General features: G+C 44.6%; 1 protein-coding gene across 1 annotated transcript in view; it reads right to left on the bottom strand.

Annotated features, from left to right (window-relative positions):
- Nucleotides 1-22,995, bottom strand: part of LOC145416917 (uncharacterized) — a 55,285-nt gene that overhangs the window by 31,833 nt on the left and 457 nt on the right. The window contains exons 2-12 of the mRNA XM_080285776.1: nucleotides 17,193-17,352; nucleotides 16,584-16,659; nucleotides 13,129-15,921; nucleotides 12,315-13,089; nucleotides 8,014-12,122; nucleotides 7,539-7,736; nucleotides 6,965-7,085; nucleotides 5,833-5,919; nucleotides 5,014-5,584; nucleotides 3,445-3,591; nucleotides 1,423-1,561 (exon numbers count right to left, since the gene is read on the bottom strand). Of these exons, the coding sequence (XP_080141902.1) occupies nucleotides 1,423-1,561; nucleotides 3,445-3,591; nucleotides 5,014-5,584; nucleotides 5,833-5,919; nucleotides 6,965-7,085; nucleotides 7,539-7,736; nucleotides 8,014-12,122; nucleotides 12,315-13,089; nucleotides 13,129-15,921; nucleotides 16,584-16,659; nucleotides 17,193-17,352 (9,176 nt within the window). The remainder of the gene's footprint in view (nucleotides 1-1,422; nucleotides 1,562-3,444; nucleotides 3,592-5,013; nucleotides 5,585-5,832; nucleotides 5,920-6,964; nucleotides 7,086-7,538; nucleotides 7,737-8,013; nucleotides 12,123-12,314; nucleotides 13,090-13,128; nucleotides 15,922-16,583; nucleotides 16,660-17,192; nucleotides 17,353-22,995) is intronic.

Genomic DNA, 22,995 nt, shown 5'->3' on the forward strand with positions numbered 1-22,995 from the left:
AGAGAGAAACTGTAACTAAATTTGTTAAGCAAATACAATAAAATTCAATCTATCTATCTACTGCCAGACGCCTTAATCCCGTAAAGGGTGGCCACAAACAAACCACCTCCATGTCGTCCAGTCCCCCGCCATTTCATTGCTCCACTCCCAGCTACACCCCCCTCTCTCATATACCTCTCCATGCCATCCCTCCATCTCATCCTTGGCCTCCCCCTCCCGCTCCTTCCCTTCGCCTCACTCACATACACTCTCCTCGCCAGTCTCTCACTCTCCATCCTCTCCACATGGCCAAACCACCTCAATGTGTTTCTCCTAACACTTCCAATCACATCCACATCCACACCACAATGCTCCTTCACTTCCTCATTGTCAGTGTGTCTCTCCATGTGACTCCACATGCTCCTCTCAAATAACTCATTTCCACTGTTCTCACTCTTGACTTCTGTCCCTCCAACAAGATCAAAGCTTCACTTCCATACATTACAGTTGGTATCACAATACTGTCATGTAGCAGCTTTTTCACTTCAATGCTCACTTCCCTGTTTCTGTCACTGCTTTCAAGGAAACAGCAACCTTTCCCATTGATGCACTTCACCCTCTCAACAATAAAACAAGCACTTCACCCTATAAACAATAAAATTACTGTGGATTTTATTCTTTTCTATTTTTTTCTTGTGCCATGAAATCAGTACCGTACTTGGGCACCCTGGTGGCCAGCCATGAAGGCTGTCTGTTTTGTTTCCAAACAATGGATGAAAAGCAGATTTTGACCAGTATTCGATATGGATCCTGCGGCAAGGAAAACTCTACTAGGCTGCCTTGTGGCCCTTGACTTCCTGCAGGCAAATGCAGATCCATATGAGGTCATGGTGGTTTGTTTACAAATGACCACAAGGCGCCAAGACAGACGACACTGCTAGCCACTGCAGTTCACATAATCACAGGCATGTGATGACAACTCGACTTTGCAGGCCGTTTCAGTTAACCAAAGCAGCTCGTATGATAGTCACTTTTGGCCCAGTGTGACAGTACCTTTAGGAAGACTACTGGTCCTCAGGGGGATGACTATCAAATACAGCAAAAGCTTTCAAATCCAAAATGCTTTGATCTGAAGACTACAGAAAATGGAAAATTATGGAATGCAAAACCATACTGATAGCTATAAGATAATTAGGTAATAAGTAGATTACAGCACCATTTACACTATATACAAAGAAGTGCTTCATTTTTGTACCTTATTATCTGTTCTTGTACAAGTCCACAAACAATGATTGTTGTCTTAAAATAAGCATCAACTGTGTGAGGGCAGGTAATAAACATCCCCCATCGCATGAGAAAATATTTTGGAAAGTAGAGGCTTTCAGAGAGTTTCTATTGCATATGCCAAGGGAAAAAATGATAAGAAAAAAAGTAAACACTTACCAGATGTACACCCATGTATATCTTGGTGAAGGCACGGTATAGGCAGTATTTACATTGGAACTGACAGTGGCTGTGTTCTGTCAGTACATGCTGCACTAGGTGGTCAGGTGTGGAGTGTAGCATCAGGCAATAGCAGCATCTGTACATGCACAACAAGAGGGGAAAAGTAAGATGATGATGATAATGAAGATGATGATGATGATGATGAATATCACCACCACCATCATCATCATCATCATTATCCCAATCCTTATGCACACCTAAAAATGGGGTTAGATGACATACAGAAACATCACCACCATCATCATTACCACCCCTACAGGTAGTAAGATAGGAAATCATCATCATCATTATACATTCCATTCCTTACTTCAAGAATAAAGACAGGATGAGGGTAGTGGATGTTGGAGTGGCCCTGGTGAGAGAGGATAGTGTTTGGAAACTCCCTGTACTGTTGTTTGCAGATGATACTGTGTTGTTGAGTGAAGACGAAGGGGAGCTGCAAGACTTGGTGGATGAGTCTGGGAGAGTGTGTAAGAAACGGAATCTAAAGGTGAATGTAGGGAAGAGTAAAGTGATGATCTCTGAGAGAGGTGAAGTCAGTGAATGTACAGCGAGGTTGGATGGTGAGGAATTGGAAAATGTGAGTACATATAAGTACTTGGGTAGTGTGATGAGTAAGGATGGAGGTTTGGAGGGTGAAGTGCTTGAAAGGGTACAGCAGGGAAGAAAGGTTGCTGGTTCTTTGAAAGCAGTGATAAGAAACAGGGAAGTGAGCATGGAAGTGAAAAAGTTACTACATGACAGTATTGTGATAACAACTCTAACATATGGAAGTGAAGCTTGGACGTTGTTGGAAGGACGCAAGTCAAGAGTGACAGCAGTGGAAATGAGTTATTTAAGAGGAGCCTGTGGAGTCACATGGAGAGACAGGCTGACAAATGAGGATATAAAGGAGCGTTGTGGTGTGGATGAGGATGTAATAGGAAGCGTTATGAGGAACACACTGAGGTGGTTTGGCCATGTGGAGAGGACGGAGGGTGAAAGATTGACGAAGAGAGTGTATGTGAGTGAGGTGGAGGAGGGAAGAGGGAGGGGGAGGCCGAGAATGAGATGGAGGGATGGGGTTGAGAGGTATATGACAGAGGGGGGTGTGAGCTGGGAGCAGGGCAGTGAAATGGCGGGGGACAGGGCGACTTGGAGGCGATTTGTTTGTGGCCACCCCAAACGGGATTGAGGCATCTGGCAATAGATAGATAGATAGATCATCCTAACCTTTCTTCCCACATTTAGATGGGGGGGGGGGGATCTAGAAAGGAATGGGAATATACAAGTGGGAAAACCATCATAATCATGCCTAATGAAACTGTTCAAACAGTTATTCACACATCATTCAAATCTTTTACATTATTTTACTTGTGTTGTCCTAATACTGACATAGTTTGCATAAATAACATACAAAAAGATAATGAGGAAGAATTTTTTTTAAAGAGTTTTATGTCATGTCCCATTTCTTTGATAAGGGCTAAAGCATTGTCCCTGGGTTGGGGACTGTGGTTTAGGAGTGCGTAGCACTTTATGGCTGGATGCCCTTCCTGATGTCTACCAATGACCCTTGGGTGGACTCGAACTTCTGACCTTTGGGTCAGAGCACTCTAACCCACTGAGCCACATCTGCTACAACCAGCTAGGTGACAGGAGAGCGCTACCTCTACTGATTGGGCAGCTTACCCAGGCGTGGCGTGAACTCACGACTCATCAGTCTCAAGTCAGGCACTCCATCGAGTCAGGCACTCTACCACTGAGCCATCATGCCTCCAACAATAATATGGTGCAATAAACAAAGGGCAGGGTTGACCCCTGATGTGCCAGATGGCCAGTGTCACCATCCCAGCTCAGCTATGGCTGAAATAAACTGCTAAGGAAGAGGCGTTAGGTAATCTCTATAGCCACTCAAAATACAATCGCAAATCTAATTACACTGAAGAAAAAATAAATATATACAATTTCCTTCAATCTCACCTGTAGTTAGTGCCAGGGTGTTGCATGAGGTGTGAGAGGAACGCGTCAGGGTCATCATCGGCAAAGATACAGCCACGGTGCATACACTTGAACACCTCTGGTGCTAGCTTCCTCGTTAATGTTGTAAAGGCATCAGCTGTCTGGAATCTGTGCCAAAAATAAGTGGTATTCATCAAAAAGATTAAATAAATAAATAAACAATAAAATGGTAGACGAGGGCACCCATCATCCACTCACTCAATATAGGCATACCTTATGGTCTCTACACTGAGTGTCAAGCCAAATGGTTTCCTGTACACAGGAAACCATTTACTACACTGGGTGGTAGCCATATAACCGGGGTTTTTGACTGGGTTGTGTCCTTCAGATTCCCCTACCTAAAATCACTTAATCATGGCAAATATTTCGTAGAGCCTTGGAGGGCCCAATACCTGCTCAGGGCCCCAAACAAATGAGCAGATTTGCACTGCCATGTAGTATGCGAGAGGTGTGAATGAGGAAAGCAAGAGGGTGCAAGTGGTGAATGTGTTCAAGACTGCAAGATATGCAGTGATGGAACTGTGAAACAAAAATGAAAGGGTGTGCAGTGGAGGAGGAGAAGGGTGTGATTTGTGTAAGATTGGACATAAATGGGCAAGGAAGATGCAAGGAAAGAGTTGCTTTGTTGATAAATGAGGTGTGGCAGAGTGGAATGAGAGATTATAAATGTGTCAGCTCGAGATGTATGTATGTCAAGTTCAAGTCTGAGAAGGTGAAAGTGGCAGTGATTAAAGCATATGCACCGTGTGATGACAGGAGTGAGAGAGAGAAAGACAGGGTTTGGGATGAGCTGGATGAAGCAGTGGGAGAAATGCCCAGAAGATATAAAGTGAATGTAATGGGCAATATGAATGGAAGAGTAGGCACTGGTCCTGGGATGTAATGGAGTACCAGGAGAAAATGATAACGGGAAGTGACTGAAGGCTATGTGTCCGGAGGGGAGGTTGTGCATTTGAAACTCGTATTTCAAACACAAAGATGCACATAAATATACATGATATAGAGGGAATGGGGGTCGTGCTGAAAGGAGCCGGAATGACTATGTGCTCGAAAAGAGGTCGATGCTGGGAATGGCTGCTGACACGAGGGCCATGAGAGGACGATGTGGAATGAAATGGATCTGGAGAGTCTGTGGAATGCATACAGGGACTGCTTAGTTAGGAACACTAAAGCGGTGTGCGGTGTGGCAAGTGTAACAACTAAGAAGAAAGGTACGGCATGGTGGGATGAGGAGATTAAGAGAGCAGTAGAGGAAAAGAGGAAGAAGTGGCTAGAGTGGTTGCAGGACAAGGGTTCAATTGAAATAAGAACTGAACATACTGAGAGCAAGAAGTACGTAAAGAGACTAGTGAAGAGGAGAAAGAAGGAAGTAAGTGATGATCTAGGAAGAAAAATGAATGCAAATTACAACGCACCATCAGAGATCCTTCCAAAATTTAAGTAAACACTCTGGTGGATAAAAAAAAATTAATGATAACTATGCAAATAAAATGACAGAACTCATGATGACTGCATGTAATTGATACTCACTTCAAGAACAGGTGCTGGATAGGGACGGTAGGTGGAGTCTTTGGTACTGTAGCCATGCCTGGGGGAAGCCCCTTGCCTTTCATACATGGAGATCTATCATCATCATCATCAAATGCATCACTGGTGGACTGCGACAAGCTGGTGGTCACGGTATCAGGGGTGCTAGGCAGCGAGGGTCTCTCTGAGTTCGGAGATGTGACGGAGGACGAGACTCCCGATGTACTTGTGTGGAATGGAGACGCACCAGAGATTTGCAGGGATGTGCTATATGTGGTCTGAATAGATGAAGTTCCTGACAAGCTAGTGTGATAGGGAGATGTGCCAGAGATCTGGGGAGATATACTCTGTGAAACTTGAATTGGATCGTCCATATTTGAGGGCTCTGGTAGGGAGAGGGTGACCTGGTTCTCTGCTGGCCTACTGGTGACCGTGGCTGGCAGGACTGTGTTGCCAAACCGTATGGCAACTGGCGATGTGATTGTGATGCCCTGTTGACTGGATATGGCGGGCCTTACAGGGGACTGTGCCTCAACAGAAGTGGAGGGGGAGCTGCTGGATCCACCATGATATTCTGAGAATAAGGCACACACATTATGGTTTGTTTACAACCGATGGAACTAGCCCACTCTCACAACTTAAATACTGTACTCTACATATCACCATGATATTCTGTGGATAAAGTCCTTTTGATATAAGGCAGGAGTGAATCTCCTTCCTTAATGGTTACACTGACCCTTCAATCAGACTACACTTGGCCATCAACTGAGCTGAGGGGAGATCAGACTTCTGACAAGTTCATATAAACATGCCAATACAAACCATCACCAAACATCTGCAAGGCTGCAGTTGGATCCATTGTGCTGACACTCTCAATGCGAAGAAACCCAGGGGCATCAGAATCGGGTTCTGCAGGAGGGGAAAAAAATAAAAATAAAAATCCATCCATCCATCATCATCCAATCCTACGTTGCCCCACGAGGAGCGTAAGAGCCCGGGGCTAGGCAAGTTGGTCCTGACATTTAAGATGGGAGTGAATACAATATGAAAATCCACATATAACTGAACTAACAAGTGAATCAATCATTGCCAAGCAAAACGAAGTCTCCAATCATATGACAGCCACACAATGTACTTGACCTTGAGAGCAGACAGCTGGTTATTCCGCGTGACATACCATCATGGTATGGGGAACAATTGTGTGAAGTTATATCAAAATCTGTTCATGCATGTGGATGGTACAGAGCAGATATGAATGTAGGTATGGCTGTTAAGTATGACAGCACCCAACCTTGTTTGAGCCCCAAGCGTGGCCATGACTTTGGGAGTAGACGGTTGGTCATTACTTCAACACACTGTCATGGTATTGGGAACAATTGTGCGAAGGTATATCAAAATCCGTCAATGTACGTGGAAGCTACAGAAGAGACACAAAGCTGCAGACGGACATACTGATGGAAATGAACAAACCTGTAATCCACGACCAGTTTGACCAGTAAGGGACTAATAACCAGACATGAATACAATGACCTCAACCACCCTTATCATCAACATCCTCGCACTTACTGCCACTAAAAATGAAATGGAAAGAGGAGAAACCAAAGAAGAGCTGAAAGACGGCCCAATGAGATGGGTCACACAATCAATCCCTCATCAATCAAGCCAATGAATTGTCTCCCACAAAAGACGAAAAAAAAACAAAAAAAAATCCTTATACTATATATTTTCTTTTATACGGGAAGCTGCCGTCCATTAATTACCATACATAAATAAATTATGTAAAAAGTGATACATATCATCGTTCATCATCATTATCCGGAACTCCTTTCCCTACCCTAGGGCAGGGTGAGGAGTAGCAACATCCAGACAGCCAAAGTTTGCCCAGTAATAAATAAATAAATAAATAATAAACTGGATGTTAAACTTTTACAAATTCCACTAAAAAATTACTCACCTTCCACTAGGGGCTCCGGTTCACTAGGAGTTTCGGCATGGTGGTCTGTGAGGTGGTCTATCAAGTCGGCAAAATGACGGAACACAGTCTTGCAGTGGAACGGGCACACCAGGAAGTTCAGCTGAAACACAGAAGTAAACATATTTAACACTGGGATGAATTCTAACCTAATCTAAGTCTGCAACTTAACAGAATGGGATTAAGGATCTTTTTGTTTGGGTAGAACAAAATTGCCCTAATATCCTGAGCATTTCCTCACATTTGGAAACCTGTTGTACAGATAATTTCTTGGCACAGTTAATGTACTGAGAAACCTTTGACATGTTAACCAAGTTAAGCTTAGAAAAGGCCTGCATTCTGTTAAGATGCAGACAAACATTGTCAGACTGGATGGTTAATATGACTAGTAACCAAGAAAAGTTATTCCCAACTCATAACTAAGACTCACAGCTTCATGCAACCACAACTTACTATAGTACCGGTATTCTGGCTATGAGAATGGCCCAGTCCTGTCAAGTAAAAACAAATCCACTATACAGTAATAACTCACAAACAGTATGAACTGAATACTAACATTAGGGTGGAGCTTGATGAGATGCATGGCAAAGAGGTCTCTGGATTTGGTGACAAACTGGCAGCCAGACGCGATGCATTTGTACGGACCATGTGCTGTGATGATGTGTTGTATAAGGTCAGTGTTGCTGGTGCTGCTGAAGTAGCAATCGACAACACAGCACTTGAACACTGTCACTAATGCTTGCTTTTTACCTCCCTATTATTATAATTAAGAAAAAAAAAAAAGATCTATAGTAGAAATAGTAGTACTGTTATATATAAATATGTATGTGTGTGTTTATATATATATATATATATATATATATATATATATATATATATATATATATATATACACACACACACAGTATATAATGTCACTAAAACATCAAACCAAATATCAAGGTGTACTATACTGCATATCATACATTCTTAACAAAGGGGTGTTATGAAGCCTCCAAGGATACTTACAATACTGTAGTCCCTAGTCTTACCTTCCAGTTGCGTACAGGCATGAGTTGGTGGGCAGGTCTTATCCTCAACTTGGGCAACTTCTCTGCAGCTGACTGACTACTGGGCGTTGCAACCGTCTCCCTAAGGATGGAATGGATCGAGTCTTGTAGTGATGACTGCGGACTCGAACTCACATCAGCTATGGCACTCTGACTTCCTTCTTGGGGAGTTACCCCTCCCTCACCCTCATCCTCACAAATCACCAGGTTATCAGAGTCACTGTCATCATCATCATCATTTACGCTACCTGACTTAGTACACGTAACCTCTATATCCCTCTCACTTTCCCTTTTTTCTGGTTCCTTTCCTCCAGCTTTCCTCTTTTCATTCTCAACTTGTTTCACAGAGTTTTCACCGCTCACAGACCAACCCTTTGCCGTCTTTCCATTTTTCTGATCAACTTTTTCTCCACTCACAACCTTCTTCCCTTTGTCTCCAAGTGACGGTCTCTGTGTATCCTCCTCCAGCTTTGCTGACAGTTTTCGAATTGTCTCCTGCAGGGAACTTTTGCCAGACGTTACCAAGTCATCTTCAAATGCATCCGGGTGGAAAGCACTCATTGTTGACTCATTATCACTTTCTACTGACGTGCTATAATCACAGGACCGCTCCTTGCTAGAGCTGTTGCTCTCTTTTCCAGCATCGCTACTGCTCTCTTCATCAGCATTCTCCTTGGTTGTTAAACTTTCCTTCTCTCCCTCAACTTTATTTTCACTAGTGCTATCAACAGCCACTTTCTCACTCTCCTTTTTTTCATCTTTTTCTTCCTTTTTATCTATCGTCTTATCTTTTTCTTCAGTGTTTCCTCCCACAGTGTCATTTAGTTCTCCCTCCTCGTTCTCCTCAGTCTCTTCATCCAATTTCTTACTGATGGAATTAAGCAAGGACATTCTCTTCTGTGCCTCTTGAACAGACATGGTGGTGTGGATGTTGGAGGATATTCGATCTACTAATTGCTTTGCCTCCTCCTCCTCTTTATTCACATCCTCTTCCTCCTCCACACCAAACACCTCTAAGTCAGGAAATTTCTTGCCCTTCCGCTTCTTTCGCCCCTTTATCTTTGCACGCAGGGCCTGCGATGAGGTTGTATCCACAGAATCTCCCCCACCACACTTCCTTAACTCTGAATGTAAGACAATGTGCCTACTCATATTGGCCTTATGGATATCAGCTTTCCCTCCATGCTTCTGTTGGACATGCAGTTCTGTTGCTTCCTGGGCAATTCTAACAAACATACAAAGTTTGCATACATATATATACAGTTGCCCATCCTCCTCCTGCATGGGAGAGGTAATGATACTTTCTCTTTGTGATGCATGACATTCCTTGTGGTGAGACTTCATGAGGGAGATCTTATACGCACGATGACCACACAAATTACACTTGTAGCGGTATTCCCCTGTGTGACTCGACATATGGTTATAGAAGTCCTCTTTCCTCTCAGACATAAAGTTGCAGAGCCGGCAATGGTTAACCTGGTGAGCGGACTTGGGTTGGTGCTCTAAATAGTGGTACACAATGTCAAACCGGCTGTTGGATATGTAGTCACAGTCTTTGCAGGTCACACTCTTCTCGAAATTCATGTTCTCTGGGATCCACCTCAAATTCAATGGAGGACAATCCGTGGCTGGCTTTGCAGGTGGCCCTACATGATCCTTTATCACAGGTGTAAAGTCCTCTTTCTTAAACTCACATGGTAACTCTCTCTCACTGTGGAAGTTTACTAAGTGATTAGCAATGTGGCGCCCAACATAATCGCACAGGTCACACTGGAACAGGTCCACCACACCTCCATCATCCCACTCCACAACCTCTGCCGTAAGTGGCTGAACGATGGATCCACGTGTCACCCTGCGACACTCAACAGAAGGCAGTGAGGCAGACTGCTTACCCTTCTTACCCTTTTTGGACATTTGAGATTCTGGCGTCTTCAGGTCTCTGCCTTCACTAGACACCACTGAGGCATCATCCACAAAACTGCTCGTACTAACCTTCCCAACACTAGCCGTCTCGTCAGCATCACCATCATCCTCGAGTACCGAAGTGTCACTTGTACTTTTATCCAACTTGAGGGAAGAACTTGCATCACTGTCCTTAGCAATGGGTAAGCTTGGGGTTTCAATTTTTTCTGAGCTAATATCACTCCCTCTGGTAACAGGTACTTCCTCATCCTCTGTCTTTTTGGGTTTCAAGCTTTCACTGAAATTTACATCACTTACAGACTTCACTTCTTTTACACTTGTATCCTCCTGAACTGGTGAGGCCTGCTTCTCCACTTCAGATTTTTTATCAAGTTCATCTGTGCTTTGTGGCTCCTGAGGCTTGGATTCTTTCAGAAACGTACTATTGCTATCTTTGCTCTTACTAGCTGTCTCCTCTTCTACAGCTGCTTTGGGTTTGTCTTCAGCTGGTGTCTCAATCTTGTCCAAAACACCATCAAAACTTTGGCTCTCCTTCTCTGTCATATCTTCCATTGCATCACAAGACTGACTTCCTCCTTCAGTTTTACCGTCCTTTACAACCTCAGGCTTAACTTCTTTGCTTGTCTCCTCTGCTGGTTTTTTAGTTTCATCACTCTTAATTTCATTAGTCTCTGCCTTTACTGAATCAGTTGCTGCATTATTTGATTCACTCCCACTTTCATTTACCAAGTCAATCACTTCATCCAGCACCTTAAGTCCTTCCTTATCTAATGGTTTATCAGCCTCACTTGATTTTGTAGACTTGGTTTCCTCAACAGACATGATGGTTTGGTTTTCCTCTACTACCTGATTAATTATACTTTCCTGACCTTGCTGGGATGCAGGAGGTGGACTCAAGACATTTGCCAACACTGTCGCATCAGGCAAAGCATTACTGATGGTGGGGTCAACATCGAATAAGCTTGGAGTTATCTGCGTCAAGTCAGGAAGGTCCTCTGATTCTGATAGGCTATCGTCAAACAGATTAAACTGCTCTGTGTCCTTGCCTTTAGTTTCAGCCAAGCGCATTTTTTTCTCCTCTCTTCCAATGGGTGATTCAAGGGCTCGCTTTCCTGTATCACCTGTACTGTGGGATTTTGAAATGGTATCTTTAGCACTTACCCTGGTCTTCTTTGTGTGTGTTCTTCTTGGCAAGTTGGATTTCTTTCTCTTATTCCCTCTCCTTGAAGTTGGTGAGCCTAAAGACACTTCCCTCTTTAAAGTATTAATCAATCCTGTGTTCTCTGGCAAATATGCTTCATAGAATTTGCCCACTTTTGCATTATATTCCCAGTATCCTTCAAGGGGCTGAATAACAGGTATGGAGGAAATGGTATCATCATCATTAGCTTCCACAGGTCTCTCTGGAGACTTGGGTTTGGGAGTTTCCTTAGCTTTCTTTGCTCCTATAACCACAATGTTTTCTGTGTGTGGTGGTTCTGGGGTCTTCTGCTTTCCGCTTCGTCGTCTCTTTGATCTCTCATCCTGCCATATTGAGACCACTATTTTCTGTGGGACTGGGATTAGAACCTTCAATTTATTCTGCTCCTTAATTAACTCCTCTAACTCTCCTTGCGTGTGACGAGTCAGTTTGAGTCCCAATTCTGGCCTGTATCCACTGTCACTAGCATACCTGTCTTTCTTTCCACCGCGATTTTTCCTAGATGAGGCACCTGATTTGGTCTGTGCCTTTGCTTTACTCTTCACCACTTTAGTACTTCCTTTTGTCTTTCCTGATCCACTCTTCCCCTTCTTTTTTATCTGCTTCCCTTTGCTCACCTTATCCTTAGTCAATAAAGCCTGGTCTTCAGACATATGTGAGCTAGCCTCTGAACCTTCAGTTTCATTTGTCTCAGAGGTGACACTCTCGTCTATAACCATGGACCCTTCATCATCGCTATCATCGTTATTGTCATCCTCATCTCCAGCAATCAAGTCTTCTGGTTCTTTGCGTACTGGTAACACACTCTTAAACTCATAATTTTTCTTCCCCGGTGATTCCTTAGATACTTCCTCTACTTCAGAATCAGAATCAGAGGCAATTATGATCTTCTTGAATTTCCGGACTTTCTTGCTTGATGCCTTTGAAGTGGCCATGTCATCCTCAGATTCTGATGTATCTTTGCTTACTATCTTGGCATTACTCTTCTTACCTACTTCAGCTTCATTCTTCTTACCATCAGCATCATTCTTCTTACATTCGTCACTACTACTGGCTTCCTTCGCTTCTTTCCTTGTTACCTCAACATCATTGCTGCTCACTCCCTTCTTCTCCCTCCCATGTGAACTTGTCTGGTCTTTCTTACTAGCAACTGGCTCACTCTTTTTACTGTCCTTCTTGCTAACAGTTATTTCATTCTTACTAGACTTCTTCTCAGGTACTTCAGCCTTCTTACTGTCACTCTTAACAAGCTCCTTCTGAACTGGTGTATCCTTTTTTATTTTGGGTATCTTGAAACTTGACATGCCACTCGTCTGCTTGGTCTGTAGCTTGACCCCACACAACTCCGTATATTTACTGGACTTTTCAACCTGTGAGGGTTCTGAGGTCTTGCCGGCTGTTTCTGTTTTCTCTGGGACATTGTGTCGGGACCTGGATGGGGTTGTGCTTGTGGGCGGTTCCCTTGGTCGAGGCTTGTAGAATGGATTGAAATTTCCCCTGGGTCTCAAAGGAATGCCCTGCTTTGATTCTCTATCCCTGTTCATTTGATCATAGGCAATCTTGGCTTGTCGCAGAATACCCACAGCGCAGATTCTAAGTTCCACGGGACTCCCTACAAAGTGTCGGCCATTCAGCAATTCCAGGGCCTCCCGGGCACTAGCATGACTGGGGAAGTGGACATAAGCTGTACCTTTGCAATGGTAATGTTGGTCCAACTCAATGCACATATCACGCAGCATGTACTCCTGGAAGAACCCATATATATGATTGGAATTTGTGAAGCCTGGCAGCCCTCTCATCATTAAACATGTGAATGACTTGCCAATTAAAGACCCACTGGCAGATACACCAGGATTAGAATCAACCATGACAGGGGTATGTGATTGAACAGGGTAGTTGCTTTGGCTTGAAACAGGTGGAGGAGGTGGTTGCTGCTGTTGTTGTTGTTGTTGTTGTGGCCACATTCCACCCACATGTCTATCTGCTCTTGGTGCCATCCTAGGGTCTCTCGGTGCTACGACACTTTCCTGTCTTGAATCCCGGCTACTACTTCTTGGATCTCTGTTCTGTGGAAATTTGCCTGGTGGATCTCTACTGCCTATACCTTGAGGCCCATAAAATCTCCCAGGTTCATCCCTTCCCTCCTTCTGTACTCCACTGGAAAAAGGGGCATCCTTCCTCGGGTCCAAATTTCTCTGTTGGCGTGGATCCCTGTTAGCCACTGATCCACTGGGAGCACCAATTCTGGGGTCTCTGTTCTGGACGACACTGTTATCCTGTTGTTTAAGCCTTGGATCCCTGGGAGGTGCTGAGGATGGACTCATACCTGGTGAACGTACATCTTCACTTCCCCCTTTCTCGGACTTAGACTCAGGTAGCAGCATGTCAAGAACAGATACAGGTTCCTTGCTCTTGTTTAAATCTGGCTTACCTGGCATTGAAGTTTTGCTTTCGGACATACTACCTTGCTTCTTGAGCCGGTATTTCTCCATCTGACTGGCTGCCACACCTTGCTGGCCTGGTCTGATGAGCTCATTAGCCTGGTGTGCAATTCTCGATTTAATCCCTTCTAACCTACTGATGGGGTACTTTGCTTTGTCGGAGGGGTCATCTGGAGGTTTGTTTGGTACTGAAGGCTGTGGGGGCTTTAGCAGGGCTTCTGGTATTTTAGGTGAAGGATGCTGTTGTTGCTTATTGACTACTGAGGGCACTGGGGGCTTGGATTGTGGGGTGATATGCTGCTGACGCCTCATATCCACATCTATGCCTTCCCTTCCAGCATAACCAACTCTTGAATGTGGGGATGACTGAGGCTGCCAACTAGAAGAAGCTGCATGAACACTAGGCTTGTTCATGGGGAAATTACTGTTTGGTTTGTCCTCCATACTAGACTGCCTTTGGTGAGGGGGTAAGCTTGAATGAGGAGAGCCATGTGGGTGAGGTACATCTCTTCCATGAGGGATGTGTGGGGTGGAGTGATGGGAATGACTCTGAGGTAGTGACAATGAACTGCTCGATGTGAGGCGTGGGTCCCTATCTTGTTGGTTGGGAGGGCCTGCTGAGCTACTTGAAGTGAGACGTGGGTCCCTATCCTGCTGGCTGGGAGGGCCTGTTGAACTGCTTGATGTGAGGCGTGGGTCCTTATCCAGTTGGCTGGGACCTGAAGAGGTGCTTGATGTGAGGCGTGGGTCCTTATCCAGTTGGCTGGGACCTGAAGAGGTGTTTGGCATGAGGCGCGGGTCCCTATCCTGCTGGCTGGGAGGGCCTGTTGAACTACTTGGCGCGAGGCGTGGGTCTCTATCCTTCTGGGTGGGAGGAATTGTTGGCTGTGTTGAGGTACTCTGCATTTCCTGGCTGTTCCACACTTCCTCAGGATCATATGGCGCATCCTCATCCATGGTGGCAGGACCCACAAAGTCTTCATATCGGTAAGACTGTTCTGACTTCTGGGTGGCCTCGCGTGATGACTCAGTTGCCCTTATCTGAGCTAATGCCTTCTTGATAGCCTCCATGTCCACCCCCTTCTGCCGCTGCTTATCGTTTTCGAGAGGAATTTGTTTGACAGGTGAGCTCTCCTCTGATGAATTAACCGGACTGAAGGAGGCATCAGCATCAGGTGATTCAGGAGTATCCATAACATAACCAGAATTCGGTGACTGGTCTGGGGACATGGGCGTGTCAGGAGGCTGGCTGTGAACTACTGACTGTTGCCTTGGATCATGATGGAAGGAGTCTTGGTGTGAGCTCCCAGACCTCCATGTGTCCGTCATACCTCTGCTCTGGCTGTGAGGGAAACTGCGAGACATTCCGGAGTAACTGGGGCCCCACTGATGCGAGTCCTGATTTTGTGACAGCCTTGAGGATCTTGGGTACTGGTCCTCAGCCATCTCGTGTCGCTCGCTATGTACATTTTTGGTAAAAAGATCGCTTCTTGCCCTTGTCTCGTCTCGCCATGATCTTCCCTGAGTCCCCTGTCCAATATCTCTTTCTACTGGCTTTGTCATAGAATCCCCTGATATACCAAACAGCCTCTGAAGCTTTTCTCTGGAGCTCTGAAATCTATCCTTGTTATGAGGCACTTCCTGACCAGCTCCTGAGGGAGGCATGGGAAGATCGAGGAGGCTATTGCGTTTCGAGGACAACTTACCTTCGTGTTCAGCAAAACCCCTGCTATCTGACCTCCTGTCATGGTCACTATAACTCCTGTGGAAATCCCTCTCCCTTCCCCGATCGCTTCCCCTTTCCTGTGAGTTTCCAGCCCTATCTCTCTGTCTCTCGCTATCACTTGAGTGTCTCATCCTCCAATCTCTATCACTGCCCCTCTCTGCTTCTCTGGGTCTGTCATTCTCACGCCTACGATCATACTCCCTCAAACGATTCCTGTCATGGTCCCTCTCCCTGCTCCTCTCCCTATCACGCTCCCTGCTCCTCATCACGTGCCTCAGATCACCGAAATCCCTAGGTCTATAGCCGCTATCCCTAGATCGCTCGCTGTGCCCAGAATCTCCTTCCTTCTCCTCATGCTCCATCCTAGATTGCTGCCAGTCCCTTGAACTCTGGTGGAGCTTTGAGGTGCTGCTGCCATGGCCACTTGGGGATTGACCAGGGGCAGATTGGCCTGACATTCTATCCAGCGGGGGACCCAGGCGGGAGAGGACGCTGCCGGGTGGATGGTGACCCTCCAGCCGTGGCATTCGGGGCTCCGGCCGCGGCACGGCTGCTGGATGGTTGGGTTCTGACATTAGACTGGACTCAGCACCTTGTTTCTGGAAAATTACGCAGAAAAGTATGTTAGCATAATTTGTAACGTTACTGTTGTTGTTGTGGTCACAAGCTCATCTGAGCGCGAACCTGATGGACTGCTGAAATTGTCCTTCTTATGTAATCCACCATCCATATTTTGGAGGACAAGGACCATGCTGAAGGATACAGCATTTGTGTAACTGGGCAGCACAGCCAACCAATTATATCACTGCCTGCATGTAAAGATATCCTTCTCCGGCATCTAGCTAACAGAAAAAAAGTAAATAAAATAAAAGTTTATCCATTAACTGTGAGGTACATAAATACATGTCATCATCATCTTCCCCCTTTAAAATTAGGCCAGGTAGGTGTTAAAATCTTTAAAATACAACTAATTTACATGCAAAGTCATCAAAAACCTATGCATCGAAAGGCCTTCCTTCAAGTGGCTATGGAAATCTCACAACACCTCTCTCTTAACAAGCTGATTTAGACTCATTACATCTCAATATCCTCCTGTATGATACTTATGCAAACTATGCTGAAGCTAAAATAATACAAAACGCATACACATGAACATCAAGGTGTATTATGAATGGTAAATCACTGAGGATGATATGCTACAAAGTCTCCTGTGCCACTTATAATACAGACAATAAACTCAACTAAACTGCACACCACTCACCCCTTGTGCTTTCTGAACCTTCTCCTGGATGCTGCGTATCACAGCTTCCATCTTCTCAAGCATCTCCATCCTGGGCCTGTAAATTCATCAAATCAAGTAACACCATTCACAATATCTGTGAGATGTGAAGATTAAAACCAGAGCATGGAAACTTCTTACAATTTAGTCTAGACATACATGCAACTGAATATGTGATAGATTTATGTTATTTTGATGCTCAATCAGTAATACCTACTGTATAGTAATCTCTCACTACTTGTTCTCTCCACTTGGCCACACCATCTCAAGGCAGTTTATCATCATCATCATTGTCATCATCATCCAGGCCTCCTTTTCCACCCTAGGGCAGGGTGAGGAATAGCAACGTCCAGACAGCCCAAGTTTGCCCAATCCAATGGGCCACGCTTCCATTCACTAATCATTCAAGCTCCCAGAATCCTGGCTCTATGTGATATGCAAAAAAAATTTCACTACATTCTGTAGCTTCACATAAACGTATCCAATAGAGCCAGTTTATTTAAAAATAAAAAATACACAAATGAAAATAATGATTTTGCCAGTCCTGAAAGAACATAAGGAATGGACAAGCAAACAATGGTGGATACATACGCGCGAGGGAGTGGTTTTGTGAGGAAGCTGTGCAGGCCGTGCAGGCGTTCAAGCTGGCCGTGACTGGTGCCCACCTGTTGTGTCCGCAACTCCAGCTTGCCGATCATCCGCTCCAGGAACGGCACATAAGACCTCAGGTGCTCAAGCTTCTTCTCCACTTCTGTAAGGTTAACAATACAGCAAGTCCTCAATATACAGCCTGAAGTTCTCTCTCTCTCTCTCTCTCTCTCTATACATAACCAGAAGGATTAATGTCAGAAGGGTTTGTTTTCTCAAACTAATTCCAAACACATAACTGTCTCCAGACCCAAACACTAACCGCTACAATGGTGCTGGTGCATCCCTTCATGTGGTGTCACCAGTATGACCGGTTGTTTTAACCACCTGGCTATACACACATCCCTCAACTACTTCCCTATCCCCCCAAAAGGAGATGGTGGGCTGCAGAAGAATGGTAACTTCAGCCTGCAGTCCACTGGATTCACATCCCTCAGCTACTTCCCAATTCTCCAAAAGGAGGATGGCAAACTGTAGAAAGGTAACTGACACCTGCAGTATACCAGGTTCAGCAGGGTTTGAACTACTACCACTACTACTACCACCACCGTACCTTTTCTTGTACCAGCAACTGTTCTGAACTTCTCTACTCATCTGAAAAGTTTCTACACAGTACCAACACTATACACACATTCTTTCTTGTATGTTATGGATAGGCAGCAAAATCCCATAACTCTTCCTTACAAATGGCACTGGTATATGAGGCTTATTAAAAGAAGTTCTAATAATGGATGGCAGTTAAATTTTATTTTCACCAGCTTTTACCAAGGCAGAGCAGTAATGTTTTTGCCCGTGTGTGTGTGTGTGTGTGTGTGTGTGTGTGTGTGTGTGTGTGTGTTTTCCCATTATATCTCAAGAATGGCTTGAGCTATCAACATGAAACCGGCAGGTTATCAAGATATAGCCAAATTCTTGGACGAGTTCAAAAATGGGCAGTCAGGATCAAGGTCACAAAAATGGCTGCCAAAGGTCAACTAGTTTTTATTGCCCAGCTTTAGCGCTGCTATATCTCCGGCATGGCCTGACATATCAACACGAAACCTTATGGGTATCAAGACATGGTCAAAATTTCCCCCCTCACCCTGGAAGGCCACCTTCCCTGGGCCACCCAGGGGTGGTGCCCCCCCATCCCCAAGGGGGGCCCCACCAAACCACCCCAGGGCACAGGGAGGGGGGTTTCTAACTTGGCCAACGGCATATTCTAGCGAGCGATTAGCATTCACCTCCCGAATGATTTTCTTTCATTTAAGTATTATTTAAATTTATTTTTTGTCATTCAGTAGGATCCCCAACACTCTGGGGAATGTTGCTGCTGATTGCCAAGGAGTAAAGGATAAATGAATGGAAAGGGTCATTGGACACTTCAGTTATCCCATTCAAAGTACTGTACTCTCCTCCTGTATATACACAGTCTTGGTGTTGGAGAAGAACTCTTTCGTGTGGTGGCTCCAATACAACCAGACGACTCCACTGGCCTGTTTATCCAATGTCCCTCAGCTACTTCCATATCCCCTGGAAGTACAATAGCGAGAGGGACCCAGGCAACTTAAGCCCGCAATCCATTAGGTTTACATTTCTGATGAGCATACAGCCCCAGCAACAACAACCCACACATTTGTCTGATGTAAGCAACGTTTAAACTCTTCTGTCTAGGCCATCTCCAGGATGTTTGTTATGTTAGATTACATGGCTTTAATCGTGTCAAAGCAATGTTCTTTCACTACAAGCTTCAGTTTAGGGGACAAACATGCCACACCATGCTGCCAGGCAATTTTTTTCTTTCTTTTAATGCAAGGAAGAAAGAACCAAAGGCTACGAACCCGCAAGGCATTCCAAGAAAAAAACAAACAAACAAACAAAAGAGAGCCAAATTCAATATCCGTTCATTTTGAGATGCCTAGACACACTGCGTTTGAAAGACTGGAGATCATAGGAAGTAAGAAATACAGACAGAGGGAGACAGTTCCAAAGCTGGCCTGTTGCATAACGGTTAACTCTTGCATTAGTGAGTTGGACAGAAAAGGGATGAGAGTTTGTTGTTAGATGGGTGGTATGCACCCGCCGTAGAGGTGAAGGGATGCAAGCAGACAGTTCAGAGCAGTGACCATTGAAGTAGTGACAGAAAAGAGATAAAGATGCAACAGTGCAAGGAAGAGACAGAGGTTGAAGGAAGCCAGTAAGAGGAGGAGAGTTAATGAGACAAAAGCCTTTGACTCCACCCTATTGAGATAAGCTGTATGTTGGGGGCCTCCTCATGCATTAGAGTTGTACTCTACACAGGAGCGAATAAAACCCATGTATAAAGTCAACAACTGTGCAGGGGTAAAGAAGGTGTGGAGTTGGCTTAGCACACTTAATCTCTTGGAAGCAGGTTTTACAAGAGATGTACTGTAATATAATTTTTGGTAGGTCAGGGGGCTCACCATCCACTCACTCGATGTAGTGCTGCCCTCAGGTGTCTGCCCTTTCCTCTCCTCCATCCTTCTTTCCTTCCATCCTCTTCTGTCTTTCTTTCCTTCAGTCTTTCCTCATTCTTCTGCCTACGGGTGACTTTACACTCCCTCTTCTGTCTTTCTTTCCTTCATTCTTTCCTGTTCCTTCTGCCTGTTAGTGACTCTACAATGAGTGACAAGCCAAATGGTTTCCTGTAGACCAGGAAACTATTTACTACACTGGGTGGTAACCATATAACCAAATATTGGCGCCTGGTGGTTTAGTGGGTAGTTACGGTGCTCCAATCGGAATTGAGTCGGTCAAGGTTTTTATCCAAAGGGTGGTTGGGGTTTATTGCTCAAGTAATGTCACTCAGGGATGAGTGAGGCTGGTCACTCTCATCTTAAATGTCACGACCAACTTGCCTAGCCCTGCGCTCCTTTGCTCCTCATGGGGCAATGTAGAGTTGGATGATGATGATGATGTAATATGATCTTTCCAAGATAAGTCTTGAGAGAATAAAACCCCAAGTAGGTTTAAGGATGATGCAGGATTAAGAGCGGATATTTTTTAACATTAGTGGGTACTTCTGTGGAAGATTTTGTCGAGTTGATAGGTGTAAGAACTGAGTCTTCGATGCATTAAAAACAACAAGATTATTTTTGCCGCAGTCAGAGATACGAGCCATGTCTGATATTGGGTGTGCCATAGCCTTATCCCATGTTTGTTGAAAGTAACCGCTGAGATGAACGTTGCAAGAACCGAATGGAAAGGTGAAGGGTGGAATCATCAGCATATGAGTGGATAGGGTTAGATGCACAGCTTAGAAGGTCACTGATGAATAAAAGGAAGAGAGCTGGTGATAGGACTGAGCCCTGAGGAACACAATTGTTGATAGACTTAGGAGAAGAACAATGGCCGTCTACAACAACAGCTATAGAACGATCAGAAAGGAAGCAACAGATAAAGGCACAGATAGAAGGGCAGAAACCGTAAGAGGGCAGTTTGGAAATTAAAGATTTATGCCAGACTCGATCGAAAGCCTTTGAGATGTCAAGTGCAATGGCAAAGCTTTTGCCAAAATCCCAAAAGGAGGATGACCAGGAGTCTGAAAGGTAGGTGAGAAGATCGCCAGTGGAGAATCCCAGACGGAACCCATACTTACAATCAGAATGAAAGTTATGATAGGAAGGGTGCTTTAAAATTTTTCTGTTAAGAACAGACTTGAAAACTTTTGAGACACAGGATGTTAAAGCAACTGAGCAATAGTTAGAGGGTTGAGAATGGTCATCCTTCCTTTGGACTGGCTGAATGAGAGCAAACTCCCAGCAAGAAGGAAAGGTACAAGTTGACAGACAAAGGCGAAAAAGTTTACCTAGGCAGGGTGTAAGCACAGAAGCACAGTTCTTCAGGACAACAGGAGGAAATCCATCATATGCCTTGTTAGTACTGAGGCCAGTAATAGCAGAAATACATCATCTGAAGAAATTTTAATGTCCCCCTTGAGGAAGTCAGAGGGGGAAATAGGACAGATAATGGACTTTTTTTTTTTTTTCTTTTTTTTTTAAACAATCGGATAACAAGCAGTATGACAGGGAGTGGTGCTGTGAAGATGCAGCCACCTACCCCTCCAAACATATCAGTTACAAGGTGGCCTGCAGTCCTAATCGACCCAGGTTCGAATCCTGGCTGGGGCAGGGTAGAGTTTAAGGATATGAATTTTATAAAAAACACTTTTCTGCTCTGCTCTTGTGGTAGGTGGGGGCGCTCACCATCCATTCACTCGATGTAATGCTGCCCTCAGGTGTCTGCCCTTTCCTCTCCATCCATCTTTCCTTCCATTCTCTTCTGTCTTTCTTTCCTTCATTATCTCCTTGTCCTTCTGCCTACGGGTGACTTTACACTCCCTCTTCTGTCTTTCTTTCCTTCATTCTTTCCACTTCCTTCAGCCTGTGGGTGATTCTACACTGAGTGACAAGCCAAATGGTTTCCTGAGCATCAGGAATCCATTTACTATGCTGGGTGGTAACCATATAACCAAATTTTGGCGCATGGTCGTTTAGTGGGTAATTATTGTGCTCCAATCAGATTGAGCTGGTGAAGGTTTATATCCAAGGGGTGGTTGGGGTTGATTGCTCATGTAATGCCACTCAGGGATGAGTGAGGCTGGTCACTCTCATCTTAAATGCCGGGACCAACTGCCTAGCCCCGGGCTCCTACGCTCCTCATGGGGCAATGTAGGCTTAGATGATGGCTGGATTTTCTACTCTACCAGAAGACCCACTGACATGTCATAAAAGTCTCCCCGCTAATACCAATACACCAGTCCTATATGAGACAACCCTAGCATGTAAGCAGTATGGACAGTAGGTGTTAGCGCTGAAGTGGTGACATGTGGAGGTGTAGGAGGACTACTGGGATAGGCCACTGTCCCCAAGAAACAGGCCCTGGAGCCTTTGCCCAGTGTCACACACACACACACACACAAAACTTGGGCAAACATTGTACACTTTCCAAGTAAGTAATCTGGGGAGAAATTTGTATGCACAATTTCTTCCATGTCAAAAACATAAGCAGCATGAATTTCATCTCCATGTTGACTGATAACCTTTCAGGGGTCTCAGTGACTGTCATCCTTTGGGATCTGTCAATTGGTCTGTGGATCACATCCATAACCCAAGTTCTTCTCACAACATAAACTTGTATGTGAATATAAGATCTAATACACACTGATCAATCAGACTGGAGGAAGAATCACATAAGCTAGTGCTCCACTTGCTCATCTGTGAGAATGTCACATCTTTCCACATACTGTAAAAAAAAATCAATGGCGCACTGCTGATATCTTGCTCTTGCTAGGGTGTATATGGTGATATGTGGCAAGCACAAGAATACAGCAATGGATGTACTACATGCAACAGCATAAATCACTGGCTGCTCAAAACAGACTGGTAAGGTCATTATCATAATCTTTTTATTACACCTAATAAAGTGATGGAAACTGGCAAATCAGCCTGCGAGGTATTAACTGAACTGCTACATGTACAGCAGTTTTCATTAATTCACTGAGAACTTCACAGCAAAAAGAAAATTTTAAAAAGGTAATATACTGATGATAATTTACAGCACACACATTCTTCCTAGAGTGTAAATGAAATGCATTTTCCCCTCACCACTATGAAAATTACCATTTAAATACCACTTTAGCACTCCCACTTACATGCTAATATATATGATATGCTGTTGCTCTACCAGTTACTGTTGCTGTTCAGTAATCCATCTGTCTGGTTGGGTAGACTCCTCAATCGCATGG

Source organism: Coenobita brevimanus, chromosome 108 (genome assembly GCF_032717465.1).
Source record: "Coenobita brevimanus isolate Jiangsu-jjx chromosome 108, ASM3271746v2, whole genome shotgun sequence".
NCBI classification, from domain to species: Eukaryota; Metazoa; Arthropoda; class Malacostraca; order Decapoda; family Coenobitidae; genus Coenobita; species Coenobita brevimanus.